This window comes from Myotis nattereri, assembly GCF_964212035.1.
Source record: "Myotis nattereri genome assembly, chromosome: 3".
NCBI lineage: Eukaryota > Metazoa > Chordata > Mammalia > Chiroptera > Vespertilionidae > Myotis > Myotis nattereri.
Window position 1 is genome coordinate 187297259 of NC_138077.1, and position 24837 is coordinate 187322095.

Genomic DNA, 24837 nt, shown 5'->3' on the forward strand with positions numbered 1-24837 from the left:
TTTTCTCATTTGTAATTTTAATCAATGCATTGCTAATTCATTCCGTTTTAGCTATTTCTTATAAGCACCAAATTTACATATATATTTTTAATATATTTCAAAGAGGGAGAGGGAGAGAAGGATAGAAACATCAATGATAAGAATCACTGACTGGCTGCCTCCTGCACACCCACCACTGGGGATTAAACCTGCAACGCGGGCATGTGCCCTGACGGGAATCGAACGGTTACCTCCCTATTCATAGGATGACACCCAACCATTGAGCCACACAAGCTGGGCATAAGCACCAAATTTTAATATCTAAGTTAACTTTTGGGGGAACATCATAGAGACTTTCCTCCAGAACAAAACAATGATATTCATTCCTCCAAACAATCAAATTCAAAGTCTAACAAAACAAAAAACACAAGAAAAGCCCATACATTTTTTAAAAGTAACAAAATCATATTCTAGGGGTTCATTGAGCAGCCTTCTTCAAGCTGTCTCATTATCTTCAGCTGGCTTTCATAAACAAAAGCACCCTAGCTCATAAAAACACACATTTTCCATTTGCTTTTTTAAATTAAAAGTAATTATTAGACTAAAAAAAAAAAAAAAAACACTTGAAGAAATTCACCAGCAACCGCCTGACTCCATTCCATGGCATGTGCAGCATGTGCAGGTCAGGAAGGATATCTGCAACATACAGGATAAGGGCATACTGATCTTCAAGGCTGAGCTTTCTTCCAAACGGTGTAAAATACCCACAGCTCCAAGTATGAAGGGACACAGACCACTTCCTTGGAGAATTCCACCGGGCAGTAGAGGCATCCAAGCTGCTGTTCGTAGAGTGAAAGGGCTTCCGTCAGGTTGACGCCGTTTCCCTGCGTGAAGTATTTCCCGTCCTGCTTCAGGACCCTCATGGACAGGTCCAGGATCAGCCTGAGGAACTCCCACGTGGAGTCCTGCTCCGGGGCTGTGGAGATGGGAACCGCCGTCAGGTCGTTGATCACATAGTCAAACGCTCTGCCCTCGCTGGCGTACCTCTTCAGCACCGGAACGCAGTCCTCCACCAGAACCTGGTAGCAGTCTCCCGTCAGCTGGTCCAGGACGTCGCCGCACGTTTTCCGCATGTACTTCTTACACCCGTCGATCACCATCTGGTCAATCTCGACCATCGTGGCCATCCTGGGCTTCAGTTTGACTATTTCGCATAAGACGCCTCCATCCCCGCCTCCCAGGATCAGCACGTCTTTGCCAGCGTAATCCTCTCGGCCGCTGCCCATGATGGCATGGGTGTAGACCCAGTCGCTCTCCGCCAGGTTGATGTCCCCGCTCAGGATGAGAATATTCCCGTACTGCTTCGAGTGCAGGATCTTAATGTTCTGATAGGGCGAGTCCTCATCATACACCACCTCGTCGATGTCGTACTCCACCAGGCGGCCGTCGGCCGTGGGCCAGTACCGGTCGATGGCCCCTCCTCGAACGATGGGTGGCAAGCGCTTCGCCCTCCCAGGGCTGCCCCGACTCAGGTCTTTCATTCTCTCCTCTACTTCGTTCAAAAGACTGTCCACCTCCGTGGCTTGCGCATCGCCGCCGTAGCTCTGGAGGTCCAGCGACACCAAGCCATGCGGGTAAATTCTCAAGTTGGCGAAGCTGCCGCTCGCGCTGGTGTAGGTCGCTAAGCAGCCATGGTCCTGCCAGGTGTGCAGCGACTCCGTCATGCCCCGCGCCCGGAACACGGGCCGCAGGGCTGCGAGGACGGTCCCGTCGCGGGCTCGGGCGCCCGGCAGGAAGTCCAGCGTGCGGTGCCGCGCGGCGGCCATCCTGCGGCCCGGCCGGAGGGGGCGGCGGCGGGACTCCGTGCGGGGGGAGAGCGCTCGGAGCCCGTCCGAAATCTTCTGTCGTAAATGACTGACCCAGGTGGGTCCCAATCACAAGTCCACGACCGTCCCACTCGGCCGCGGCAGGGAGAGTCCTTTTCCGGTCGCATCCAGGGGCGGTCCCCGTCATCGGCTACGTCCAGAGAAGCGGCGGAAGGTGAGTCCGGCGCCCGAGGGGGCGGGGCTTGGGGAGATTCCGGGAGGCGGGGCGGGCGGAGCGTCCAGGACGCTGTTGCCTTGGAGACAGCCGGACTGCGTGCCCGAGGGCGGCGGGTGGCCCGGCACTCCGCGAGCGTAGGGGGGCAGTGAGAGGAAGCCGGGCCAGACCCAGCCGGGCCAAGCCCATGGCCGGACACCAGAAGGGAAAGGTGATGCTAGATGAGGTGCGTCACAACCAGATCTTGCGGGAATTGTACCTCAAAGAGTTACGAACCCAGAAACTCTACCCGGAGTATCACGTGAATCCCCTGCGCAAGGGTGAGGGGTGCCGCGGCGTTGAGGAAGGGGAAAGGGGGGCGCTGGGAGGAGGCCGGGAGTACGGGGTGTGGGGGGCGGGGAGGAGGAGCCGCCCGGTGCGGGTCAGGGGGAGGCGGGGTTGGGGCGGAGCACGGTGGGGAGAGGCCTTCTCTGCCCCCCCCCCCTCCTAGACTTCCGGAGTTGGGACTTCTGGCTGGGAAGAGGGGTCGGGGTGTCTCCCCCCACATCGCATCCGATAGATTAGATGTGTTTAAATAGTCATGATGAAATATTTTTGTTGTAAAAAAGTTGAAAGGCTTTTTATAATTTTGTTTTTGAAGTATTCTATATGGCAGGGTTTTATGTATTTTGTTTTGCCTGTAATTTTTTTTTTAAATATATTTTACTGATTTCTTACAGAGAGGAAGGGAGAGAGATAGACAGTTAGAAACATCGATCAGCTGCCTCCTGCACACTCCCTACTGAGTGTGTGCCCGCAACCAAGGTACATGCCCTTGACCGGAATCAAACCTGGGACCCTTGAGTCCACAGGCCGACGCTCTATCCACTGAGCCAAACCGGTCAGGGCAATTTTGGTTTGTTTTTAATGAGCAGAAGTTTGAGGGGTTGTGTGTTTTTTCCAAGTTTCTAAATTGCCTTAGACGTTTGGAAAGTTCAGGGGTAGTGACTCAGGGCCCATAGTGTCCCCTGGATAAAACGGCCCTACCTTCACTTTGCACATTCCTTGGGTGGTCCTGTAACATCAGCTCCCCCTGAATGCCATTGAGGCTCAAATGGAGCCCCAGACCCATTTGCCCAAACACTTCCTAGCTCCCCCTTCCCCTGGACAACCTATGGGTGCCTCCAATTCACCAGTTCCCCAAATAGGCACATCCTGCACCCCCTCCGTACCTGCTGCTACTTCAGAATATCCTGTCTTAGCAAAAGTCACCACAACCGTTTGCTCACGCAAGTTAGAAGCCTGGAAGTCATCCTCCATCACTCTCTCCCTCACTCCTCATCTCAATCCTCACAGTCCTGGTTATTAACATTTCTTTCACCTGCCCCTTCCCGTGTTCCTTCCTCAGTGAAACACACCATCGTGCACATGGAGACATCTCACCTCTCCTCACTTAATTCTGCCCTCTAAATAGTGCCTGCGACTGCCTCTCTCCATGCTCACCCCTGGGCCTCAACAGAGCCTCCTCACTCCTGCCTGGCCTGCTCTGCTGGGCTCCTAACTACTCTTTTCTTCCAAGCCCTCCTCACCTCCAACCTTGACACTGCTGGCTAGAGAGCTATGCTAAAATGCTAATTTAATCCCCCCCTCTCCCTCCCCCACCCCCCCCCCCATCCCTCTGCAGAAGCCTCACTGGCCCCACAGCTTCTGAGCTGAGGTTTGAACTGATCTGTGGATCTGGCTCTGTTGCCCCCATCTTCATCCTCACTCCCCTCCCCACCCATGCACTCTTCCTTTGAGAAATATTTCAGTGCCTACTCTGCACCAGCCACATGCTCCCTTCTCTCCCATCGTCTAAATAAATGGATTTCCTAACACATCCGGTCATTCCCAACCTCTTTACCTTCGTAAAAATTGTTCCTTCTTCCTGAACGTCTACCCCAACTTCTAGGCTAAATTAACTCTAGTCCACTGCAGCCCAGATTCATAGAGAAAAATGTAATGTCATTTTTAACTTTAAAATTGTATATATTTAAGGCGTATTACATTGTTTTGATATACATAGTGAAATGATTACAACAGTCAATCTAAGTAGCATAGTCATCTCCTCACATAGTTACCCAGCGTGTGTGTGTGTGTGTGTGTGTATGTGTGTATGTGTGCATGCACACACACACAAAATCTAATGTCTTCACTTTTCTTACAATTTAACCTGGTTTTCCAGTGGGAGTCCCTAACCACTAAATTCAGGATAATAAATTAATGTCTAATTTTGTTTAAGTTTGGTCCATTCCAACAATTTAAATAATCCCTCGGCAGCCTCCAGGCTTTCTAGGGAAAGCATTGCTCTCTTAACTCTGCCCCTTGAAAACATGATGAATATGGTCCATTGCGTTGGAGTGAGAAAATATTAGAACTGGTATTTATGTTTACTTTTATGTAGAAAAAAAAAGAAATTATGCTTTGTTAATTGCTGATAATCAGGGATGTAGGCTCAGGAGTTTGAGATAAAATCACTTTGGAGACCACTGGTTCCTTCTGGCCTCTGCTCATTTCCTCCCACTCTCTACCTCGCTCCCTCCTCTTGAATTACTCTGGCCTTTTACATGTGTCTCAAAGTCACCAGGGTCACTCTCCGATTCTTCCCATGTCCTCACCCAGCACAATCCCTCACTTTATGCAAGACTCTGCTTTAATGTATCTCCCATCCTCACCCCACCCCCAACTCTCTACCCACAGAACCTGCTTTATTGCTCTGCATCTTACTTGGATTTGCCTGAAATGGTTTATTTGTATATATCACCACAACTAGAATGGGAGCTGAGTGCGTATGGGAACCTTCCCTGTCTCCAGGGCACCAGCAACTACTACCTGAGTAGATGTCTATGGATTCTGTACCTCTATTACCATGTGGTCTCACTCTCTGTCTAACCTTGTTTGGCTGAAGGGTGTGTCTGCATCCCCGAACAATGATGTTGTCCAAGAGAATGGTCTGCAGTGATGAAAATGCACTGCCCAAAATGGTAGCCATCAGCCACACGTGCTATTGAGCATTTGGAATGTGCCTAGTGTGACTTAGGAATTAATTTTTAATTGTACTTAAGTATTCAAATTCAAGTAGCCACATGTGGCTGATGGCCACGGAACTGGACAGTGACATTCTAGACTATGAGGTCCTTGAGGGCCTTATTCCCTCATGTCCAGCACCATACCTGACATGTGACAGTCACTGAGGAAATACTAAGTGGGTGTCTGGCCTACTGTGGGTCTTAGAGAGGGCAAGGATTCGTGTTTTAACGTGAACTTATGATGCTATTTTCTCTCTAGTTCACACAATCACCAGAAAGCCCATGTCTTGGCATGATAACCTGGAGGAACCTGCAGATGGTAGGTCCTGGGGTTTGAGAACACCACTGACATAGAACAAAGACAGGCAGATGGCTGCACAGTCCTCTCAGGGGAGTCTCATCTTGGAGCAAATAAAGTCCTCTGCTTTGATCATCTGAAAACTGGGCTCATACTATCCAAGCTCATAAGAGATGGACATATGCCACCATAGTTCCAGTTTATTAACTTTCAAGCCAACAAACATGTTTCTAATGACCGTAACATCGCATTCATTCATTCATCAAACATTAGCTGTTATAAACACAAATTTTGGAATCATACTTAATTCAAATCCTGGTTCTGCCGCTCATGAACTGTGTGCCTTTGGATAAGATTTTTTTTATTTTTTTATTTTAGAAAGAAAGAGAGGAAGGGAGGAAGGAGAGGGGAGGGAGGGAGGGAGGGAGGAAGGAAGGAAGGGAGGGAGGGAGAGAGACAGACAGACAGACAAACAGACATTGATTTGTTGTTCCACTTATTTATGCATTCCTTGGTTGATTCTTGTATGTTCCCTGACCGGGGCTCGAACCCAAAACCTTGGAGTACCAGGACCACACTAACCAACTGAGCTATCACACCAGGGCCTGGGGAAGATTTTTATATCTCCCTGAGTTTATCTCTTAGGGTTGTTGTGAGGATTAAACAAAATACGTAAAGTGTTTAGAACAGTATCTGGTACATGGTGATCAGTAATTGTAGATTCGTGTAGTTATTTTCATCATTACTAAGTAATAGTCACTATGTGACAGTACTATGTGATGGGGCTGGGGAGGACATCTCATCCCATAGTGAAGAAGAGACAGATCGATTAGAGACCAGGGCTGGGATGGCAAAGCATAGAAAACAGGTGCCTGAGTCAGGCAGTGGAGTTTTGGAAAGTCTTCTGAAAGGAGGTGGGCACAGGGTGACGAGGAAAGACATTCCGAGTTACATGGAAAGGCACAGAAACGAGAGACACCACCATGGCCCTAGAACTGTGAGTAGTTTGGCAGGGCCACAATCTATAGGTGGACACTGGCCATGTGTGGGAATGAGGGAAGAGAAGTATTTTATGGAAAGCTGCTCTCCTTCCCCTCTATGTTCTTAGAGTAGAGCACGATGGAGAAAGGATGTAGGACATGCAGGAGGATGGGTTGGGAGGTGTGGGGTGGGGGGAGCATGAATGATCACACAGCAGAGTGGAGACAGACAAGTCAAGTGAACTATCAAAAGAGCATAATTAAAAAGGTACGGTTCTCACCTGTAGTGAAGACACCAGCCTAGGTAAAGGACAGAAGCTGGGGCCTTGTAGCAATAAGAAAAATAACAGGCAGTGAGGTCTTGAAAGCCAGGCAGAAGTTCATTACTAGCTCCCTCATGCTAAGGATGAGCTTGGTCGGATGCACAGGCCCTTCAGTCACACCCCTTCAGTCCATTCTCAGTCACCTCGCTGAAGTGGGTATTTGCCTCCCATTCTACAGATGAGCAAAGTGAGACCCAGAGAAGTTAAACCCCTTGACAAGTGAATAATAGAAGATCCAGAATGTCCCACTAAAAACCCCAGTTTCTTCCTGGTGTCAAACTGCCTCTCTCAAATTGAGATTTGATAAGGTATGAATTAAAAATGAAAATTCTTTTGAGTCCTTAAGCTGTGGAGCTACAAATATACCTGGCGTTGGCAGCCAGACTTATTTCAATACAAAAGGATTTGACCTTTTTTGTTTTTTGTTTTGTAATCCTCACTGGAGGATATTTTTTCCCTATTAATTTCTAGAGAAAGTGGAAGGGAGGGAAGAGGGGGAGAGAAAGAGACACATCCATTGGTTGCCTCCCGCACTTGCAACTGAGGTACGTACCCTTGACCCTGGAAATTGAACCCACGCCCCTTCAGTCTGTGGGCTGACACTCTAACCACTGAGCCACCAGCCAGGGCTGATTTGACTTCTTACAGCCCTCCTCCTCACTCTTTGGGCCACAGCTACCGTGTCCAATCTCATCCACGCCTCAGGCCTTTGTTCTAATGCCGGCTGGGGTGTACTTTGCCTCTGTCTCTTGCTCAGGGCTACCTCCTGCTTGACATCCAGAGAGGCGTCCCCTAAAGGTCCTGTGGACTTAGCCAGCTGACTTCTCTGTGCCCCTCTGACTGCCCCTTCTTCACAGTCCGCCTCACTGTTTGCCACTGTTGGGTTTGCTTGTGTACTTGTACATTGTGTCCCCTTTCCCCTCTCCTAGACTCGGGGCTCCAGGAAAGCAGGGACCATGTGTGTCTCACTCTGCTCTCCCTCCGGGGCCCAGACAATGCCTGGCACAGTTTGTGCTGAACATGTATTTGTTGAAAAATGAATGGAGGAACCAGACACCCTTGGCATGAGGCCCAAGAAAGCCTCCGAGCCCAGGTGCTCTGCCTCTAAGGAAGGAAGTGTCCAGAGTGAAAAGGGCACAGGACCAGGTGTCGCTCCCGAAGGCTGACTTTCTAACTCGTGCCCCCTCCTCCAGACAGGTTTCTGAATCTTATTCACCACGCTGCCCAGGGGCCCAGGAAGAAGTACCCAGAGACACAGACTGAAAGCCAAGAAATCGGGTGGTTCTCGGAGCCCTTGGTAAGTGTCTCCTTTACTCAGGAAGCTCGGAGGCAACAGTACATGGGGGCTGCGAGCAGAGTACGGACCTGATGCCTGGTTTCGAGCTCTGGCTACCATGTGCTAGCCGTGTGACGTTGAGTAAGTGACCGGGCTATTTTATAACTCAGTTTTCTCCCTGCAAACTGGAGATATTACAGGACATATCTCAAGGTTATGAGGAATAAATGATTTAGGATTTGTAAGGTGCAAAAACAGTGCCTGCCACATAGTAAGTCCTGTGTGGAAGGTTCAGAGTGGGCCGGGGTCATGCACCTATGACTTGAGGCCATAATGTATCAAAAGAAATTTTATGCCAGGCACCTGGGCACAGGTGGACTGAGTCCGAGAAAGGAATAGGTGGAGACAGAAGGGAGAGAAAGGTTTTTATTAGTCCTTTCTGGCTGCAAGCCATTCTGCTGACGTGAGGGTCCGGTCCGTCCTTGGCTCCTCCCTGTGCCAGATGTCTGGCTGTTATCAGGCCATGTGGTGTTCAAGGCTGCAAGCTTTCTGCAAGATATCAGCTAAGCACAATCCGTTTTCTCTGCCCCGTTTTATTCTCTTTAACCCTTTCACTGGGTAAGTGTTGATTGAACAAAGGTGGCTGAAAACAGACTGCTAATTTGCTCTACCAGTAATTAGTAGGCTGGTCTTGGCCATGTCACTTAACACCTCTAAGTTCTGCCCCTCCCCTGTAATGTGGGAATGATAGCAACAGTACTCACCTCATTGGATTGAAAGGTCCCACTACCTACAAGGAGCCTGTAGCCCGTCATCACCCTAAATGATACAGGGCTTCTGTGACTAAAGGAAAAGATGTAGACTTTTAAAGAGACATCTCAAAGAACTTTCTGGCAGTCTTGTCTTTTAACTCCGCTTCTGTCTCCATCGCATAGAGGTTTTGGTTTTTAAGGAGGCAGTGTGCCAGTGTTTTGTATTATGGTTCCTGGGTTTTGTGCCTTGCTTAGGAAAACCTTCAACATCCTGAGTTACAAAACAGCTAATTTTTCTTCTACATTTTCCCCTAAATATTGTGTTTTTTAACACTAGGATTTTAGTGCATCTGTATATTTTGTGGGTGGCAGGATGTTCCACAGCTGTATTGGAACTTCCTTCATGGCCTCAAAGGTGCCACGAGCTTACACGCCCTGTATCTCTACATGTGCTGGTCCTGCAGCCCAGCTCCGGACCCCCAGCCACTACTCCTTGGGGAAGTCCTGCTCATCCTCCGACACAGCTCTGGAGTCGCCTCTTCCATGAAGCCCCACTAAGGGATTTCTGCCCCCCACTGGCAGAGTTGGGCACTGCCCCCTGTGCTTCTGCAGCACCCTGTGCCTCCTGCTATTACAGCTCAACTCAATTCAATGTTACATGGTGGCTCTGGAGCCAGATAGCCTAAGTTCAAATCCCAGCTCCACCACTTTCTAGCTGTGTGAACTGAAACTCTGAAACTCCATTTATTTACTATCAAATGGGGATAAAAATATCAATACTTGAAGGTTTGTTGTGAGGATTAACCAGAAATGTATATAACTTGCTAGGAGAGTACCTAGCACAGGTAAGTGCTCAATAACAATGGGCTACTATGCTGTAAACGAAGAAGAGAAAAGAAGGCACATGGCCCCACCGAGAGCCGTCATGTGCTTCCCCTGCCCCTTGGCTCAGTCCTGGTTGTCTCTGTCCACTGAGTAATTCTGTAGTGTACACCCTTCCCTCCAACTCCCCATTCCCGGTCCTTCTCTTATTTCTATATGGGGGCCTGGCTTCTCCACTGTTTCCACTCCAGCCTGGGGCTAGTGGCTCTGCCGCAGGACAACTGCACGGGCATGGGATGAGTGTCTCAGTAAGTCCGTTCAGCCAGTGAGGAGAGAGCTAATAGCTGCACCCTTGCAGCAGCTCCTCTTCAGACACGGGGGCCTCGCCTCGGAGAGAGGAGACTTTGGGAGACAAGGTGAGGGTTCCAGCGGGAGCGCCATCACTTTCACAGAGGAGCTGAGTCTAGAGGAAGAGGCTGGGAAAGAGACAAATGTTCAAAGGGAAGTAGGGGAGGATGTGGGCATGTAGACAGGGAGGAGTTCACTTATAGTGAAAAGGAGGATTGTGAAGGAAAGAAGGCGAATTAAAAATCAAGTTAGATAATTTTGCAACTTCTAAAAATATTACAAAGCACAATAATTTAGCTCACTGTTCTTTGCTGTGTTTTTTAAAGATAAAGGCCTGGCTCCCGTGGGTACAAAGTGTGCATGTGGAAATGTATCTTTGACAAGCACATCTCACAGCAGGCGCACCATGCAGTGACAGTCACTAGTGTGACTGTGTGGCCAGCCTGCCCTGCTCAACCCCCTTCGGCCTTGCAGATAACTGATTGCGGGGGCCCTCACATCAGGTCTCCACCATGGAGTTGTGAAGAGTCTGCAAATAAGCTAGACATGTTCATCATTATAAACTGGAGGCACTGCCACAAGATGGCGCTGGTGGCATAGTGAGAAAGTATACCCCAATCCCATGACATCCATTTGTGCAAAGTTAATTACGCTGGAGTTTCAGAGTGAGGCACTAGAGGGCACAAAAGGCTTGATCGGCCCCAAATTCACTTAGGGCTCCCTGCCCCCTGGCAGGACCTCAGCCTGCACAGGAAGAGAACTCCCACCCCAATAATAGGACACGGGGGAAGCACACTCAGTGAATACCGCTCAGCCTCTGGTCTCCTAGTAACTTGTGCTGAATGTGTGTCTGTCAGGTTAATTGCACAGTGGAGCTCCTATACCATTTACATGCCAGAGTTCTCACACTCAGTCCTCTGTGTAATTACAACACATTCATTCGTTCATTCACAAATATGTGCAGAGTCCCTAGTGTGTGCTGCTTACTGTTCTAGGTGCAGGAATATGCAGTGACTAAAACAGCACCTGCCCCCTGGAGCTCACGTTCCAGTGGGGAAAGAGTCCGTAGGCCTCCAGCGTGGGCAGTGGGAAGAGGAGGGCAGCAGCTTTGCAGGATATTCTCTCTCCATCCTGCATCTCTTTTGGTGTCAGGGTTGTCTTCATTTCCCAAACTGGGCTTCGCAAGGAAAAGAACCAGGGGTGGGCATCAGTAGAGTGGGCCTTGATTCAAGTCTAGGCCAGTCAGCTTCAAACCCAAGTCTTCCCCCTTCCCACAGGCTGCTTTCTGACACTTACATTCTCCTGTCTAGGTCAACCCAGAACGTGATGACGCCAGGCTGAATCACTTCGCGGTCTACAGTGACATCACTCTGTACAAGTCTAAAATGTGGAGCTTGGGAGAAGATGATCGCCACAAGTAGTTCGCCAGCAGTGGTGTCTGCCCACCTTCCATGTGCAAAGTGTGTGCTGCCCAAATAAATAAAGGTCCTTCCTTGAAAGTCTAACCTTCTTCTATCCAGAGTCTCACCTTTTTCCTTTCTGCCCATGTCCACTGGTTCAAGTCCTTAACCTTATAAACTAGTCAGAGAAGTTCCATTAAAGATGGAAATCTAACTGCAAAAATATCTCCTCTGCCTCCCCAGACCCTAGTAAAGGAAATAAAGAGATACTGAAAGTATGAATCCACAGCAGAGAGAGAACACTGGTAACCAAGAACACTGATGGGGAGCTAGAACGCTGGTGAAAGAGGGTGTAAGCCACCAGATGCAAGCTAAATGGGACACCTCTCAGCCCAGAGCCCACACCCCAGTCCTCCTTGGACCCTTAGACAAGGCGAGTGTGAAGCAGGGAAATGACCGTGGATGTTGGTGAGGTGACTCTTGGCAGCCTCTCGATAGATCTGAAATGGGGGCTGCTCACCGGTAGGCCCACTCCACACACACCAGCATCCAGGCAGGTAACATCTCCCACGCTGGAGGGTCATTCTTAGAGAAATGGGGAAAGCCCAGCATCAGGGAACTAAGGAAAGCACAGATAGGAAGGAGGTCTGAAAATCTGAGAGGGAAGGTTGAATCCCAAGCCCACACCTGTACTACATTTTTGCCAAAGGTTTGAAGCTAATGGAATCCTCTGTGGAAAAATAGAACAACTCTAAAGAAAAGACCCTCACGCGGACCCACTTAAAGATCCTTCAGAAGAGCCAGGGAACGGCCAGTCTGGGAACACAGGGAGGACATGGAGGCTCCATGCTCCCTCCCCACCCTAGGCCGTAATTATGCTGCAGTTTCAGAGCAAGGCGCCGTTTCTCTGCCACTTGGCCGCTGAGAGGGTGAAGCCATCTACTGCTGAAACCACTCCTGCGCTGAAAGCCTGCAAAGCTGCGAGGCCTCTCCCCAGAGGCATCTTCATACAATACCATGGACGAGGCTAATTACTAATGCCTGTGTGGCGATCTAGAAATGGGCCAAGATCCTTTTGCTGTAAGGCAGCAATTTTCAACCTTTTTCACCTCATGGCGCACACAAACTACTAAAATTCTGCAGCACTCCAAAAAAGATAATTTTTTCCAATCTGACAAAAAATAGGTATAATTTTGATTCATTCACACCAGGCAGCTATTGGTGTGTTGACTGTCGTCATTTGACAACCTAAGGGAAATAGTCAGGTATTGCATGTTTTAAAAATTCTGAAGGACACTGGTTGAAAATCTCTGCTCTCAGGGATCCATGGTCAAAGACCAGGGGATGGCATGGTATCATAGGAAGATATTTCCTTTCTCTGGTTCTTAACACAGAGCTCCTAAATCCCCAGCAGTCTCATATGTAATAGCAGTGACAGCAATGCTTTTGTTGTAACGAGTTGACTCTTGGCAGCCTCTCTAGGTAGATCCGAAATGGGGGCTGCTCACCAGTAGGACTAAGCATTGCTTAGAACCTTGGAACTCTCAGTCCCACCACCAACTTCTGAGGAGAGAATAAGGGTTGAAGATTGACTTTCTCACTAATGGTCATCATTTAGTCAGTCCTGCCTGCATGGCGAATCCTCCATAAACCCTGCTAACTACAGGGCTTCTATGTTTGCCACCACTTCGTGGTGCTGGGAGGGTGGTGAGCCCAGAGAGGCATGGAAGCTCCTTGCACAGCCCCCAACATTTAAATGTCAAAATTCATTAAGGTCACTTGGCACGGTTCCACCAAGTGGTCACTTTGTGGTCCTGCTTTACTGTGCAAAGTGAAGACAATGTCTTTTTAGAGAAGCCGGTGAACAAAGTAGCAGTTCTCTCTCTCTCTCTCTCTCTCTCTCTCTCTCTCTCTCTCTCTCTGGTGATATTGGGAAGGTGAAATGTGGCTGCTCTATTTAACGAAACACAAGCAGGAGCACCATGAGCACTTTCAGAGCTAAGGGCGTTATGATGAAAAGAATCTGGAATCTACTCTTATAATTTATACTGGATCACGAATAGCCTCACCTCTTCGCATATCCATTAATCCACTTTTTATGCTCTCCTCAAAATATATTCATGATGAATAAATTTTTCTATTTTTGTCGAACTATTAAACATCTTGTTAAATGTGTAAGAAAACAAAAACATGAAACATTGAGAACCAAATGTTTCTTGTAAAAAAAGTGCTTGCCTTTTTTTTGTTGTACATGACATGGAGCAGGCATCGTTTCTACTCGCCAGCAAATTGCCTTGCTCATTTCTAAATTTGGTTTCCAACATTTCATCTTTTCTACTTTCAATGTGACCAAGTATCTCCTAGAGTCCCTTCCATGAGATTTTTGCCAGTGTCGCTATTTCTGGGACACCTTCATCGCCTTCCTCATTATGTCCCCCAGTGCTTGCCGCACAGCTACTCTGGAAGGACAGCAGTGCCACCACGCCCACCTCGGCTGACTTCAACTCCATTTGCATGCTTTTCAAATTTTGCTTCTAGCCTTACCACTTTCCACTTCTTTACTGCACTTTCATCTTCATTCATCAACTCTCTCAATTATCTACTTTTGTAAAATGCCATGTAGGTTCACTGCTGGGCAAAACAGAGGCAACACAATTCCACACATTGCTTGTCTGTGCGGTGACCAATCACCTAGACTTTGTAATCGTTATGCATCTCATCTGTAATTCATGAAGTCATTTTGGACTGAAAGGCTAATAGAAGTTACTACTTTCTGCAAGTTCTCACAGTCAACAATACTCTGACAACTGAAATTTGAACAGTGTTGTTGAAAAACTATTACTTAATTGCACTTGATAACTGAAACCCATGGATATTGGAACTGAACAAACCAAGAACAGCCTGTCCTGGGGACTGGGGACTGCTAGGTTGCTACCTTGCATTGCATGAAGCGGTATTCTAAAGAACGTGAGCAATGACAGTACCTGCACCGATTACACTTTGAGGGCCGACATGTACGTAGCAGTAATAACTTAGTTTTGGCCTTACCTTTGTGAAATGCTGTTAACCTATGTTCTTCTTTCTTAAAACTCTCAACATCTTCCAAACATAATTCAAAGTTTCTAACGAATTCTAAGGCTCCTTGTTTGAAATACTATGCTCTACCCCCTTTGCTAATATTGTACAGACAACCAGAAACAAGTCAGGGGGAAATAATTTCATCTTCTGAAAATATGGCCTCTTTACTCAGAATCTTATGTGAAATTAGTTTACAAAAGCTAAATTCACTTTTTTTTTGTACTAGAAACTCGACGTGAAAAGGGAAACACAAATGCACAGAGAGGGGCTCAGGGAATCCCAAGGTAATAGAATGAGGGGAACAGAAGAAACCTCTTTTCAAAACCAAAACTGTAACTCATCTTCTGAGAGAGATGACTGGAGACCACATCTGTAGAATGAGTAAAATGATGTGAGAAAGAGTCAATTAGAAACAAAGAACTCTTGGGTATAAACTGAAAAATGAATGCTAACGTAAGTATTCAATAAAATGATCAAGAAAAAAAAGAATCAAAGAAATCTTCCCCCGCCCTAACCGGTTTGGCTCAGTGGATAGAGCGTCAGCCTGTGAACTGAAGGGTCCCAGGTTCAATTCCGGTCAAGGGCATGTACCTGGGTTGCGGGCACATCCCCAGTAGGAGGTGTGCAGGAGGCAGCTGATCGATGTTTCTCTCTCATCAATGTTTCTAACTCTCTGTCCCTCCCTTCCTCTCTGTAAAAAAATCAATAAATTAAAAAAAAAAAAAGAAATCTTTCCCCAAAGGAGAATTTAAATATAAACACACACTTAGATCATCAGATTTCAACATCTGACTAACAGAAATTGCAGAATGAGAACAAAGAACACAGGGGGAAGCTATCCTTTATGAAATTTACCAGAATGGAAGAGCGCACATTCTTCCAAACACCCTATTCAAAGGCGCCACCAAGGCATGGCCGATGGCACTCAGATGACAGGGTGAACACTTCCAGAGACAAGAATGAGGACTGGAAGGGCGTGGGCTTCTCAGTGGCAACACTGGAGCCACGGGACAAAGAAGCGTGCCTGCAACATCCTCAGGGAAAGGCATACCCACCAAGTTAAAGGCAACTCAAGACATGCAAAGAGGCAGGAAATTCACCCCCGCACGTTCCATTTCTTAGAAAGATACTAGAAAACAGTACAGAGCAAAGAAGGCCTAAGACACAGGAGAGTGTGGGATCCAGTGGATTCAACCTAGAAGGTCTAAAAAGGGATAAGGTGACAGCTGTATGACAGACAGACCTGGGTTACAGTGGGAAAATTATATGGGTAAAATGAAACGTCTAGAAAGAAGTTAACAATATAGAAGGAAAATTTGGTTCACACACAAAAAAACAAGGTGACAACCCAAGAAAAAAACAAAAACTGTACCACAAAGGAAATATTATCATAGCTCATCTAGCTCTCCAGTGATTGCTAAAGGATACTAATGATATAAACACTGATAACTGATTTATCTCAAATCATGATGCAACTATTTGGGAGGATGGATGGGTGTTAAACCTTCATCAATCATAAAAAGAAGACAACTTGGACTCAACGTCTAAATTATAAATAAATACAGGTATTATTTAATATGTAAAAGTAACTTCTAAATCTTTTAGTCTTAACTGTGTTTTCACCCAAGGGTTTATGCTTCTTTGGTAATTTTTTTGTTTATTGAAAATTTTTTTACAAAAAGGGACCCAATTGTATTGTGAAATCCCAAGTCTTCATCCTTTTTCTTGGAGATGCTGCTTAGCGTGCCCTGCTCTTCATTTTCTCTCTTGTCCGTTTCCCAGGTCTCTTCTACAGAAAAAGAAACACCACATGTGGTCACATGGCAGCCTGGCCTTCTGCCCATGATCAGGACGCACAGAAAAAGGAATGGAGAGGGTGGGTATGAGTCCGGCCCCTCACCTGGTCCCCAGGCTCACTTACATTTGATCCTTTCTTTCCAGGCCTCTTGAGGCCCTTGCCATGAGCTTTCTTGGCCCGGAAGCTGGATACATCATCGTAGCTCTCACGAGTGTTCCACTTGCTGCCTTTCTTCTTACCACCAAACCCAAACTTCTGGTTTTTATAGCGTCGTTTGGCATTGGGACTGGGGAAAAAGTGGTTTTACAAGTTACCCTCAGCCCTGCAAATCCTGATGAATCTTATGCCCCAACAACACCCTCAGTATTTTGTTTGTAAGTAGATACTATTGTCCCCTAGAATCTCATCCTTAGCCCTCCATTCCCACTCAACAAATTCCCCAGGGAAGCTCATCTATTTACAGGTTTAACCACCAGAGCAGGAAAACAAAGCAAGAACCAGGAAAGCTTTGAAAAGCTTTCTATTTTAACTAAGTCTTGCTAAATCATCCTCATTTGTTTCTACTCCTCTCAGGGATATATACATGCAGTTAACATTCAAATGCAATAAATCTTAAAACTGGTCATCCCGCAGGCATCTCAGATTCAGCATTCCAAAATCACTTCTCTCCCTTCCTAGGCTGGTTTCGCCTCCTGTGCAAATGCCCTAAGAGGGTGGTGGTACTGCCATCCACCCAGACACCAGACTAAATCGAAGGTGAACTAAAACCTGGGAGTCAGCCTTGGTTCTTCCTTCTTTCACTCTCTACACCCAGTTCAATTACCAAGTCCTGCTAACTGAGCGCTTGAATATTCCGTCAGTCTATTTTCCCTTCCCTGCTCCCACGACCACTTTCAGGTCTTTGTCATTGCTCATCTGGACGTCAATGGTCCCTAATTAATTTTCCTGCCTCGCTCAAATCTATCATTTACACAAGAACCACAATAATTTTTTTTTAAACATGACTATGGGGGGATATCTGTAATACTTTCAACAATAAAATAAAATGTGACTATGACCTGCACATTATTTTGAGGAAAGCCCATCAGCGTCTCCCTGCTGCCTATTGGCTAAAACCCAGGCTTCTCAACAAGACAAACAATCTCTGCCTCTGTGATTCGGCCGAGTCCCCTCCAGCTACGTCTTGCCACTTCTTGTCTCACACTGTATTCCCAGTGATACCAAATGCTTGCTGCTCCTCACAGGCCAACCTGCTGTCTTCATCTCTAAGCTTTTGCTCATCCGTATTCCCCAAATGTGTTCTTCCGTATTCCCCAAATCTGAGCCTCTCCTATTCTGGTTAATTCTTACTCATCTTTCAGACTAAGCTCAGGTGGGATCCTCCTCCAGGATCATCACCATGGGCCTGGTGTCCAGGAATGCGTAAAGGTGAACTAAAAGTAATAATAATAGCCAACATTATCCCTTTTAATCTTTATAACAGCATGAGGCACAATTTTCTCCTTTTCATAGAAGAGGAAATTTAACACTTAAAAAAATAAAGTAACTTGATGACAGCTACCCTCCCAATGAGGGGCAGAGTTTGGATCTGACTCTTAACTGTACTCTTAACCATCACACTGTTTTATTAAACATTCACTCAAATGTGCCAAATCCTAAAGTCATCTTACTTGAATCTTCAAAGACTGAAATGGCTGAAAGGACCATCACATAGCCTGGTAAGACTGGGTCCCAGGCAGCAGTGCCACGCTCTGAACCCTGCAGCTGCTCCTATGGCAGCCCCTATACTCGTGAACTGTTGCCCAGCACACATCACAAAACGAAACAAAACAAACACTTCATACCCTTTCTTCATCTGCTGGCCTTTAGCTCCTTCCTTCGGGCCCCGTGCAACAGGTTTCTGATCTCCATCAAGGAAATCCAGTTTGTCAGAGAAGCCTAGGAGTGAACTGTATTTGATTAGTGACATCGCATTTTAAGAAAAGCTTAAACTTCAAAAGAAGATTGTTGCTCACTGGATTTTAAGAGGTACATCTTGTTCCCCACACCCTTCCCAAAACCTACGTCCAATAGCTCCAAATTAATCAATTCTCCAGAACACTGGGTGTCAGAATTAGCAGGGACCCTGCCCCCTGTATCCTTAGGAGAGAGAAATACTGACCTTTCTGGTATTTCTTAATGGCATTCATCATGTGTGCTTTCTCGCGCTGCCTCTTCTGAAGAACCTCTGTTTGCACCTGGGACATGGACATAGGCCTGTTACACCCACTCCAAACCATCAGAGCAAGTGCCTATATTCTCCCAGTATCAACACTGTGATATACCACCACTACTGAACATTCACTGTGCGACAAAACTATGCGAACACTCAAGTTTAGCTTCTCAACAACCCAATGAGTCAGGAATTCTGAAACATCCCTGAAACTGAAGCACAGAGAGATAAAGTCACTTGCCTCAGCCACACAGCAGGAAAGGGGGGAGCTGAGGTTCACACGAAGGCAGTCTGCACTCTTCCCCCTATACACAATCCTGCCTACAAAACTGTAGCCAATCATGTTTAGGTCCACATTCAATTCTCCCCATTGATGAGTTCATTAAATATCTAACCTACTATTGCTAGGCATGAAAGTACCAACAGGAAAAAAACAATCTCCCCAAAAATCAGGAAAGAAAAGAAGCTTTAAGGACAAAAGGAGATGCTTTTACTCTAAGGGATATTTCTCAATCTCAACACTCCTGACACTTCAGACAGGAAAGCTCTCTGCAGGGGGAGAGACAGGCCATCCAGGGCACTGTGGGATGTTTAGCAGCCTCCCCGTCCACTACCCACCAGCTGCAGCTGCACCTCCCCACCAAGATGCAACCAAAAATGTCTCCAACACTGTCCAAAGCTCCTGGGAGGCAAAATCATCCCCAGTTCGGAACTAGTACCCTCAGATTCCTCAAATTAGAAAGAGTGAGCTAATGAGCCTGATTTTTTCCTTGCTTTTGATAATTTGTGTTAAACCAATTGCCCATGTTTTTGAGCTGATCTCGGCCATCGACCACCAGCTCAATGTACTAAATCCACAGCTGCCCATTTGCAAAGGACAGGATGCTCATCTACCCTCTATGTTACTCCTCTGAGGATCTACCAGTGACATGATTCCCAAGGAGAGCAGCTCAACACCCCAAATCATGTTTATGTACAAAATACGGACAAAGTCTTAACACCCATGCTGAATCTCCTCACACACATTTCTTCCCACACCTCTAACTTTAATTCCTATCATCTTCTTTAAGTGACCATGAAATAAAGAAGAAAAACCAAAAAAAAAAGTTCCATGGTATGCCTGCTCTGGTTTTACACTAGAACTCAAGGCAGTCAGAGTTCAATCTCGCAGGTGCCATTTGCTTTTTCTGACCGAATGACAATCCATATGATTTCTTCAAGGACTTCACAATCACGTAGGCCAGTGATCATCTGAGAGTCTCTTGGGGGAAGGGAAGAAAACATACACAGATTCCCAGACACTAAAACCTAGAAATCTGTTTTGAAAAATTTTCCCAGTGATTCTGCTGTGAGATTGGGTTTGGAAACCACTGGTCTGGACCCCCCAACTCTTCACTGTATCGAAGTGCAAACTGGAGAGATCAATGGCTTGCTACAGTTACCACACTACCCTTGGCAACACCCTGACTGTGCTCATGAATACTAGCACCAACACCCACCCCCCCGACTATGAGATAACAAACACAGCTAGCCGGTTTGGCTCAGTGGAGAGAGCATCCGCCTGTGGACTGAAGGGTCCCAGGTTCAATTCCAGTCAAGGGCACATACCTAAATTGCGGCTTGGTCCCCTACCCCAGCAGGGGGTGTGCAGAAGGCAGCTGATCAATGATTCTCTCTCATCATTGATGTTTCTATTTCTCTCCCTCTCCCTTCCTCTTTCAAATCAATAAAAATATATTAAAAAAAAAAAAAAGATAACACAAGCTCTAACACATACGGGTCATGGAACCAAATCAGACTGCAGCAATCTGACCTGACACACACACTCGGCATCATTCTATCCCCTGCCACTTTCCTTCTTACCTTCTTTCCGTATTTCCTAAGTGCTCGAAGTTGCTTAGCTTTTTCTGACTTCTCCATGGCGGCCTGTTTAGCCTGCAGCTTTTGTCGAATCTAAAACACAAAATGTGTCAGCTTATGTTATTTAAATCTGGAATGACTGCTCTTTTGGGTGTCCTGGAGCAGGAAACAGAAATTCCTTGATCTGCAAACTATGGAGCTCAGAGAAACCTTGTAAATAATCTATTCCAAGACCTGGGTTCTACATATGAGGACAATGCAGCCCAAAGACTGAGCGCTTTGCCCAGCATACCGAATGTATCAGTGGGGAAGCAAGAACTTGAAAGCAACCTTCCCACTCCTGGTGTGCCATTTGCTCCATTATACAAAACTGCCTGCTTACAGTTTTGCCAAGAGAAACTAACTTCTGCCCATCCCTACTGTCTACCGACTGTTAAAACAGCATGCAGCCCTAGTTCCCTTCTCCAATATACCATATACATAAAAACACCAACAGATATCAGGCACGGAGCCTTTTCTATCAAACATACACATCCCAGTTAAAGGATGAGCTGCTGTCAGTGTGAATGTACAGAGATGTGTCTGAGCTCGTCTCTAGATTTCCCTAAGTACCTAAGTACCCTAAGTACCTCCAAGACAACAGCTCCCTAAAATCTGGCTTGAGACCCAAGGGAATTATTCAATTCATCTTGAACTAAATTTTGGCAACTCTTTTCCTCCCAAAGTCAAACAAGGACCAGTTCTACCTAACTCTAAATTATACTGCATCTGAGCCATATATGAATCCCTCATTTTACAGAAGCGAAAACTGAAGCCCAGAGAAAATGAACTGTCTACAAGTTGCAGCACTCCCCCGTAGCAAAAGCAGGACAAGATCTGTAATTTTTCTACGCACCAGGCCATGATCATGCCAGCTAGGAAATGGACCTCATTTCTTCCTGTACTTTTCCTCCCCTTAGTGGTTTAAATTAGGAAAAAGTCATCCTTATCCTTATCTAATTGGTGGTGACTGGCATGAGTCTGAAGTAGACAATAGAGATAATAATTGTCCTCTGACCATCAGTTCCCTATAATTAGGTTTAGTCTTCTTTTAAACATTATAGGAGATTAGCCGGGTAAATATATTTAAAAGTCCAAAGCCTCAGCTTGCCAGGAAAAAACATCTCTGTTTCTTACCTTCTGCATCTGCTGATCAGACTTAGCCATCTCTGCGAAATAATCAGTGGGCCGCTTAGTAGGGACTTTGAGCTGATGGAGCCGAGGTAATACTGCAAGTACTGCAGCCTGGGCCTGCCGGTAGCTGAGGATATAGGACGAAGTGTGAAATAAGCCAGGCAGCAGAGGCCTTACATTCCTTCTCACTCCGTTTCGTGAGTGATCCAAGGTCAGACGGACCCTCAACCTCTGACCTCCACCAGCAAGAAGACACACACAAACAAAAACTGTAATAAAACCTCATTAACTCAGCATCTGGAAGAAAACTGTACACTCTTTTAAAAAGGGGGCGGAGGAAAAAAATAATAAAAAGGGGGGAGAGGAGTACTGCTGAAAATAAATCAGTAATTTCAGAGAATGACCGCTCTAAAAGCACCTATCAATTTACAAACTCATTATGAATGCTTATGGAGTCACTACAAAAGTCTATATAAGGACCTTCCATAAGAAAACTTTTGTTCTAATCATTGAATAGGCACACAGGCAAACCCGTCCACCCCCCCCCCCACCCCGTTACCCGGCCCCTTCCACCCCACCCCACCCCCACCCCCCAACTTTAGCTCTTTTTAGTCAAAAGAAGACCTCCTCCCTGCTCCTACCCTTTCGGTAACCTCTGTGGAGCACAGGCTCGCCATTCTCCCCTCCCCCTGTAGCGCCGGGACCACAACTTCTCCCACGTTTGAAAACAAACATACAAGCTCATCTCCCGCTGGAAGTCATCTTCGGGATCGACAGCTTTCTGGTCCTTGTTCTGCGGTGCTGACTGAGGTCCACTGATTTCCGGCACCGGACCGAGGGTGACATCAAGCCTTTCAACCCATTCCAGATCCCGCTTGAATTCTGCCAAACACTGCTTCAGGCCATTCTAAAAAATTCAGACACTGCGCCCCTAAGAAGGGGAACCCTTACGAAGTCTCTCCCAAGCCCAGGGTGCTAGGCCCACGGGCAAATGGCTAACCCCCACACCCCATCGCGTAGCCGACCCTCCTGACAACGCACAGGCTGCCTCCTTCCCAGGACAAGAGCTCAACCACCCAAGCGTAACAGCTCCTTGCGCTCAGCTCACGCCCCAGTACCCCGACTCGGCGCCCGAGCTCACCACGTCGTTCACGGCTTTTTTCGGACCCTCAAGCACGACATTGAGGCCTGGCTTCAGAAGCCCTCGGGAAAACGCGTCCTGCAACTGCAGGGCACGATCGGCGTCAGTTCCAGGGGAGGAAGGACGTCCCTCTCCCCCCTCGCCCAGCCACGCGAGCTCGGCTGACACTTACCTCTCTGTCTGTGACAAGAGATTCCTCAGAATCCGAATCCGAGTCCGAGCCGGAGGGCAGGGGGGTGTCCATCTCGCAGCACGCACGTGCAGCACCTACCAGAGGTCCGGGTAGGCCCAGGCCCGTGCGGCGGGAAGAGGGCGCCTTCCGCCGCTGCCGCCTGCCTTCAGCCCCCTACCCTCACTCCGCGGCCCCACGTGGAGGAGAACGGCTCCAGCGCCCACTACACACCGCAGCGCAGAACTTCTAGATCAGACTTCCGCTTCCGGTCGCGGACCTTCACTTCCGGTTTTCCGTTGCTATAGGAACCGCTCCGGCGTCGGAGAGTGCCCGAGTTGTTTGGGATCCGTAGGAAAACTACCCCTAGATACACGAGTGGTCTGGTGACTTGGAGGAGAAGCGTAAGGTGGGAGGTGGGAGCCGGGGGTCGTCCGGAGGAGCAGGAAGCCGCGAAGGCTCAAAGGAAAGGGGAGAAACTAAGCCGCGGTGGGTTTGAGGGGTGCTGGCGGGGGAGCGGGGTGTGTGTGTGTGTAGGGAGGGGGGGATGCAATCCGGCAGGACTCCGGGGGCGGGGCAGGGGCAGGGGCAGGGGCAGGGGCATGTCCGGGGCGGGGCGATACTCTTCCCCACGCTCACCTGCTGCGCTGGATCTTCACAGAACTCTGGCCAGGGACCATGTCGACCGTGGTAGCACAGTCGCTGCATGCTTTTGGTCTTCGATCCCACGTGGCCAACAATATATTCTTCTTCGACGAACAGATCATTATATTTCCTTCAGGGAATTACTGTGTGAAGTACAATATGGATCAGAAATGGCAAAAATTCATTCCAGGTAAAACCCTTTCCGTCCTGACACATTAACCTTATGTGGCAAAAATAACCTCATAATTCCAACATGATGATTGAAAGGAAAGTTTTCCGGCCAACTCCCATAAACGTATAGTTCTCTAAATGTAGACGAAATACATGTCTACTTGCATTACATGCAAATATCACATGTAAAAGAATATTAATTTAAAAGCACTTTTTCACTGTGATTTAATGAAAAATTATTTTAACAAGTCCCTTTTCATGCTTCTTCAATATCATTGTCTTTGTCCTCACCGAGGCCAATTTTTGAGTTGTCTAACACTGTTTTCTAGAGCACACCACCCTCAATCCAGCACCTTTTGAATTCATGTGTGATGAAGACACTGGAGATTTTATCCCAAGTCACAAATATAACTATTTGTACAATGTTTCATTGTTTTTGTTCATTGATGATATACATCATTTCCACAACTTAATCACTTATTTCCTTTTCCGCTCTTTGTTGCATATAGTATGGCCATATATGTGTAGCCCCATGTAAGATATAGTTTTGTGTTTGCTAGTTACTAACTTTATATAAATGGAATCATAGTATATGTGTTTGATGACTTGCTTCTGTTGTTCAACATCAGGCTTTTGAGATCCTGAATATTACATGCATCTTGAATTCATTTTATTGCTACATCTATGAATCTAATGTCTCAAGTATATCTATCCATTCCAGTGTTAATGGACTTTTTGGGAAACAACAGTTTTTTGGTATTACAAATCATGCTAGCATAAAATTTATTGCATTCATATATGCTTGTCCACTTGTGCAGAGATTCTTCAGGGCACACAGCCAGGACAAAAATTACTGGGTAATATGGTAGTACCAATTTACACTCCCACCAGGAGTACATGAGACTTGCCATTCCTCCACAACCTCACCGACCCTTGGTATTATCCACATTTCTATTTTTTTGCTAATCTAGTGATTGAGAAAGGGTATCTTATTGTTTTTAGTGTTATATTTCTCTATTTCTAATGAGGATGAATTTTTTTCACATGCTTATGGGCTATTCCTATTTAGTCTCCTATGAAATGCTTTATTCATCTCTTTTACCCATTTTTTTTTGTATGGGAGTTTTTGGGTAATTTTCTTATTGACTTTTGGGCACACTTTCTATATTCTTTATACCAATCTTATGTATTGCAAATAATGTCTCCCAGTTTGAGGCTTGTGTTTTCTCCCTCCTTATGGTACCTTGATGGACAGAAATTCTTCATTTTAATGAAGTTCATCAACATTTTCCTTTTTGTGTCTTCTTCAGGAATTGTTCCTTAAC

At 46.7% G+C, this 24837-nt stretch overlaps 4 protein-coding genes across 5 annotated transcripts in view; 2 read left to right on the forward strand and 2 right to left on the reverse strand.

Annotated features, from left to right (window-relative positions):
• Positions 1-274: 274 nt before the first annotated feature.
• On the reverse strand, positions 275-1992 carry LOC308515854 (spermine synthase-like; the record flags this gene model as incomplete). Its single annotated transcript, XM_081086498.1, is given in 2 exon segments — positions 275-1826; positions 1828-1992. Coding segments are annotated over 2 exon segments (1284 nt in total). The 3' UTR covers positions 275-707.
• Positions 1993-2075: 83 nt separating this feature from the next.
• Positions 2076-11378, forward strand: CFAP144 (cilia and flagella associated protein 144). The gene is made up of 4 exons (XM_081086499.1): positions 2076-2339; positions 5326-5385; positions 7861-7964; positions 11176-11378. Exons 1-4 carry the CDS (start codon positions 2207-2209, stop codon positions 11284-11286), a joined length of 408 nt encoding a protein of 135 aa, XP_080942625.1. The 5' UTR covers positions 2076-2206; the 3' UTR covers positions 11287-11378.
• A 3123-nt stretch (positions 11379-14501) lies between these two features.
• EBNA1BP2 (EBNA1 binding protein 2) lies at positions 14502-23064 on the reverse strand. Of its 2 annotated transcripts, XM_081086501.1 has the most exons (10): positions 22700-22972; positions 22528-22611; positions 22124-22293; positions 21390-21513; positions 20217-20306; positions 18303-18378; positions 17986-18079; positions 16265-16427; positions 16033-16132; positions 14599-14711 (listed from the first exon to the last, which is right to left on the reverse strand). In XM_081086501.1, exons 1-9 carry the CDS (start codon positions 22769-22771, stop codon positions 16082-16084), a joined length of 924 nt encoding a protein of 307 aa, XP_080942627.1. In that variant the 5' UTR covers positions 22772-22972; the 3' UTR covers positions 14599-14711; positions 16033-16081. The 2 variants fall into 2 exon arrangements, with proteins under 2 accessions (XP_080942626.1, XP_080942627.1); XM_081086500.1 differs by having other exon boundaries at positions 14502-16132; positions 22700-23064.
• A 310-nt stretch (positions 23065-23374) lies between these two features.
• The window catches only part of CFAP57 (cilia and flagella associated protein 57), a gene marked incomplete at its 5' end in the record, with an annotated part of 55422 nt that continues 53959 nt past the window's right edge, over positions 23375-24837 (forward strand). The window contains one exon of the mRNA XM_081088222.1: positions 23375-23531. Within this exon, the coding sequence (XP_080944348.1) occupies positions 23375-23531 (157 nt within the window). The remainder of the gene's footprint in view (positions 23532-24837) is intronic.

Excerpts from the sequence above, each read along its gene's own strand:
- CFAP144 (XM_081086499.1), top strand. The coding sequence starts at position 2,207 with ATGGCCGGACACCAGAAGGGAAAGGTGATGCTAGATGAGGTGCGTCAC. Across the intron at positions 2,340-5,325 it reads CGTGAATCCCCTGCGCAAGG|TTCACACAATCACCAGAAAG; the intron begins GTGAGGGGTGCC and ends TTTTCTCTCTAG. Across the intron at positions 7,965-11,175 it reads GGTGGTTCTCGGAGCCCTTG|GTCAACCCAGAACGTGATGA; the intron begins GTAAGTGTCTCC and ends TCTCCTGTCTAG.
- EBNA1BP2 (XM_081086500.1), bottom strand. The coding sequence starts at position 22,771 with ATGGACACCCCCCTGCCCTCCGGCTCGGACTCGGATTCGGATTCTGAG. Across the intron at positions 22,612-22,699 it reads CTCTTGTCACAGACAGAGAG|TTGCAGGACGCGTTTTCCCG; the intron begins GTAAGTGTCAGC and ends CGTGCCCTGCAG. Across the intron at positions 18,379-20,216 it reads TTAGGAAATACGGAAAGAAG|GTGCAAACAGAGGTTCTTCA; the intron begins GTAAGAAGGAAA and ends TCCATGTCCCAG.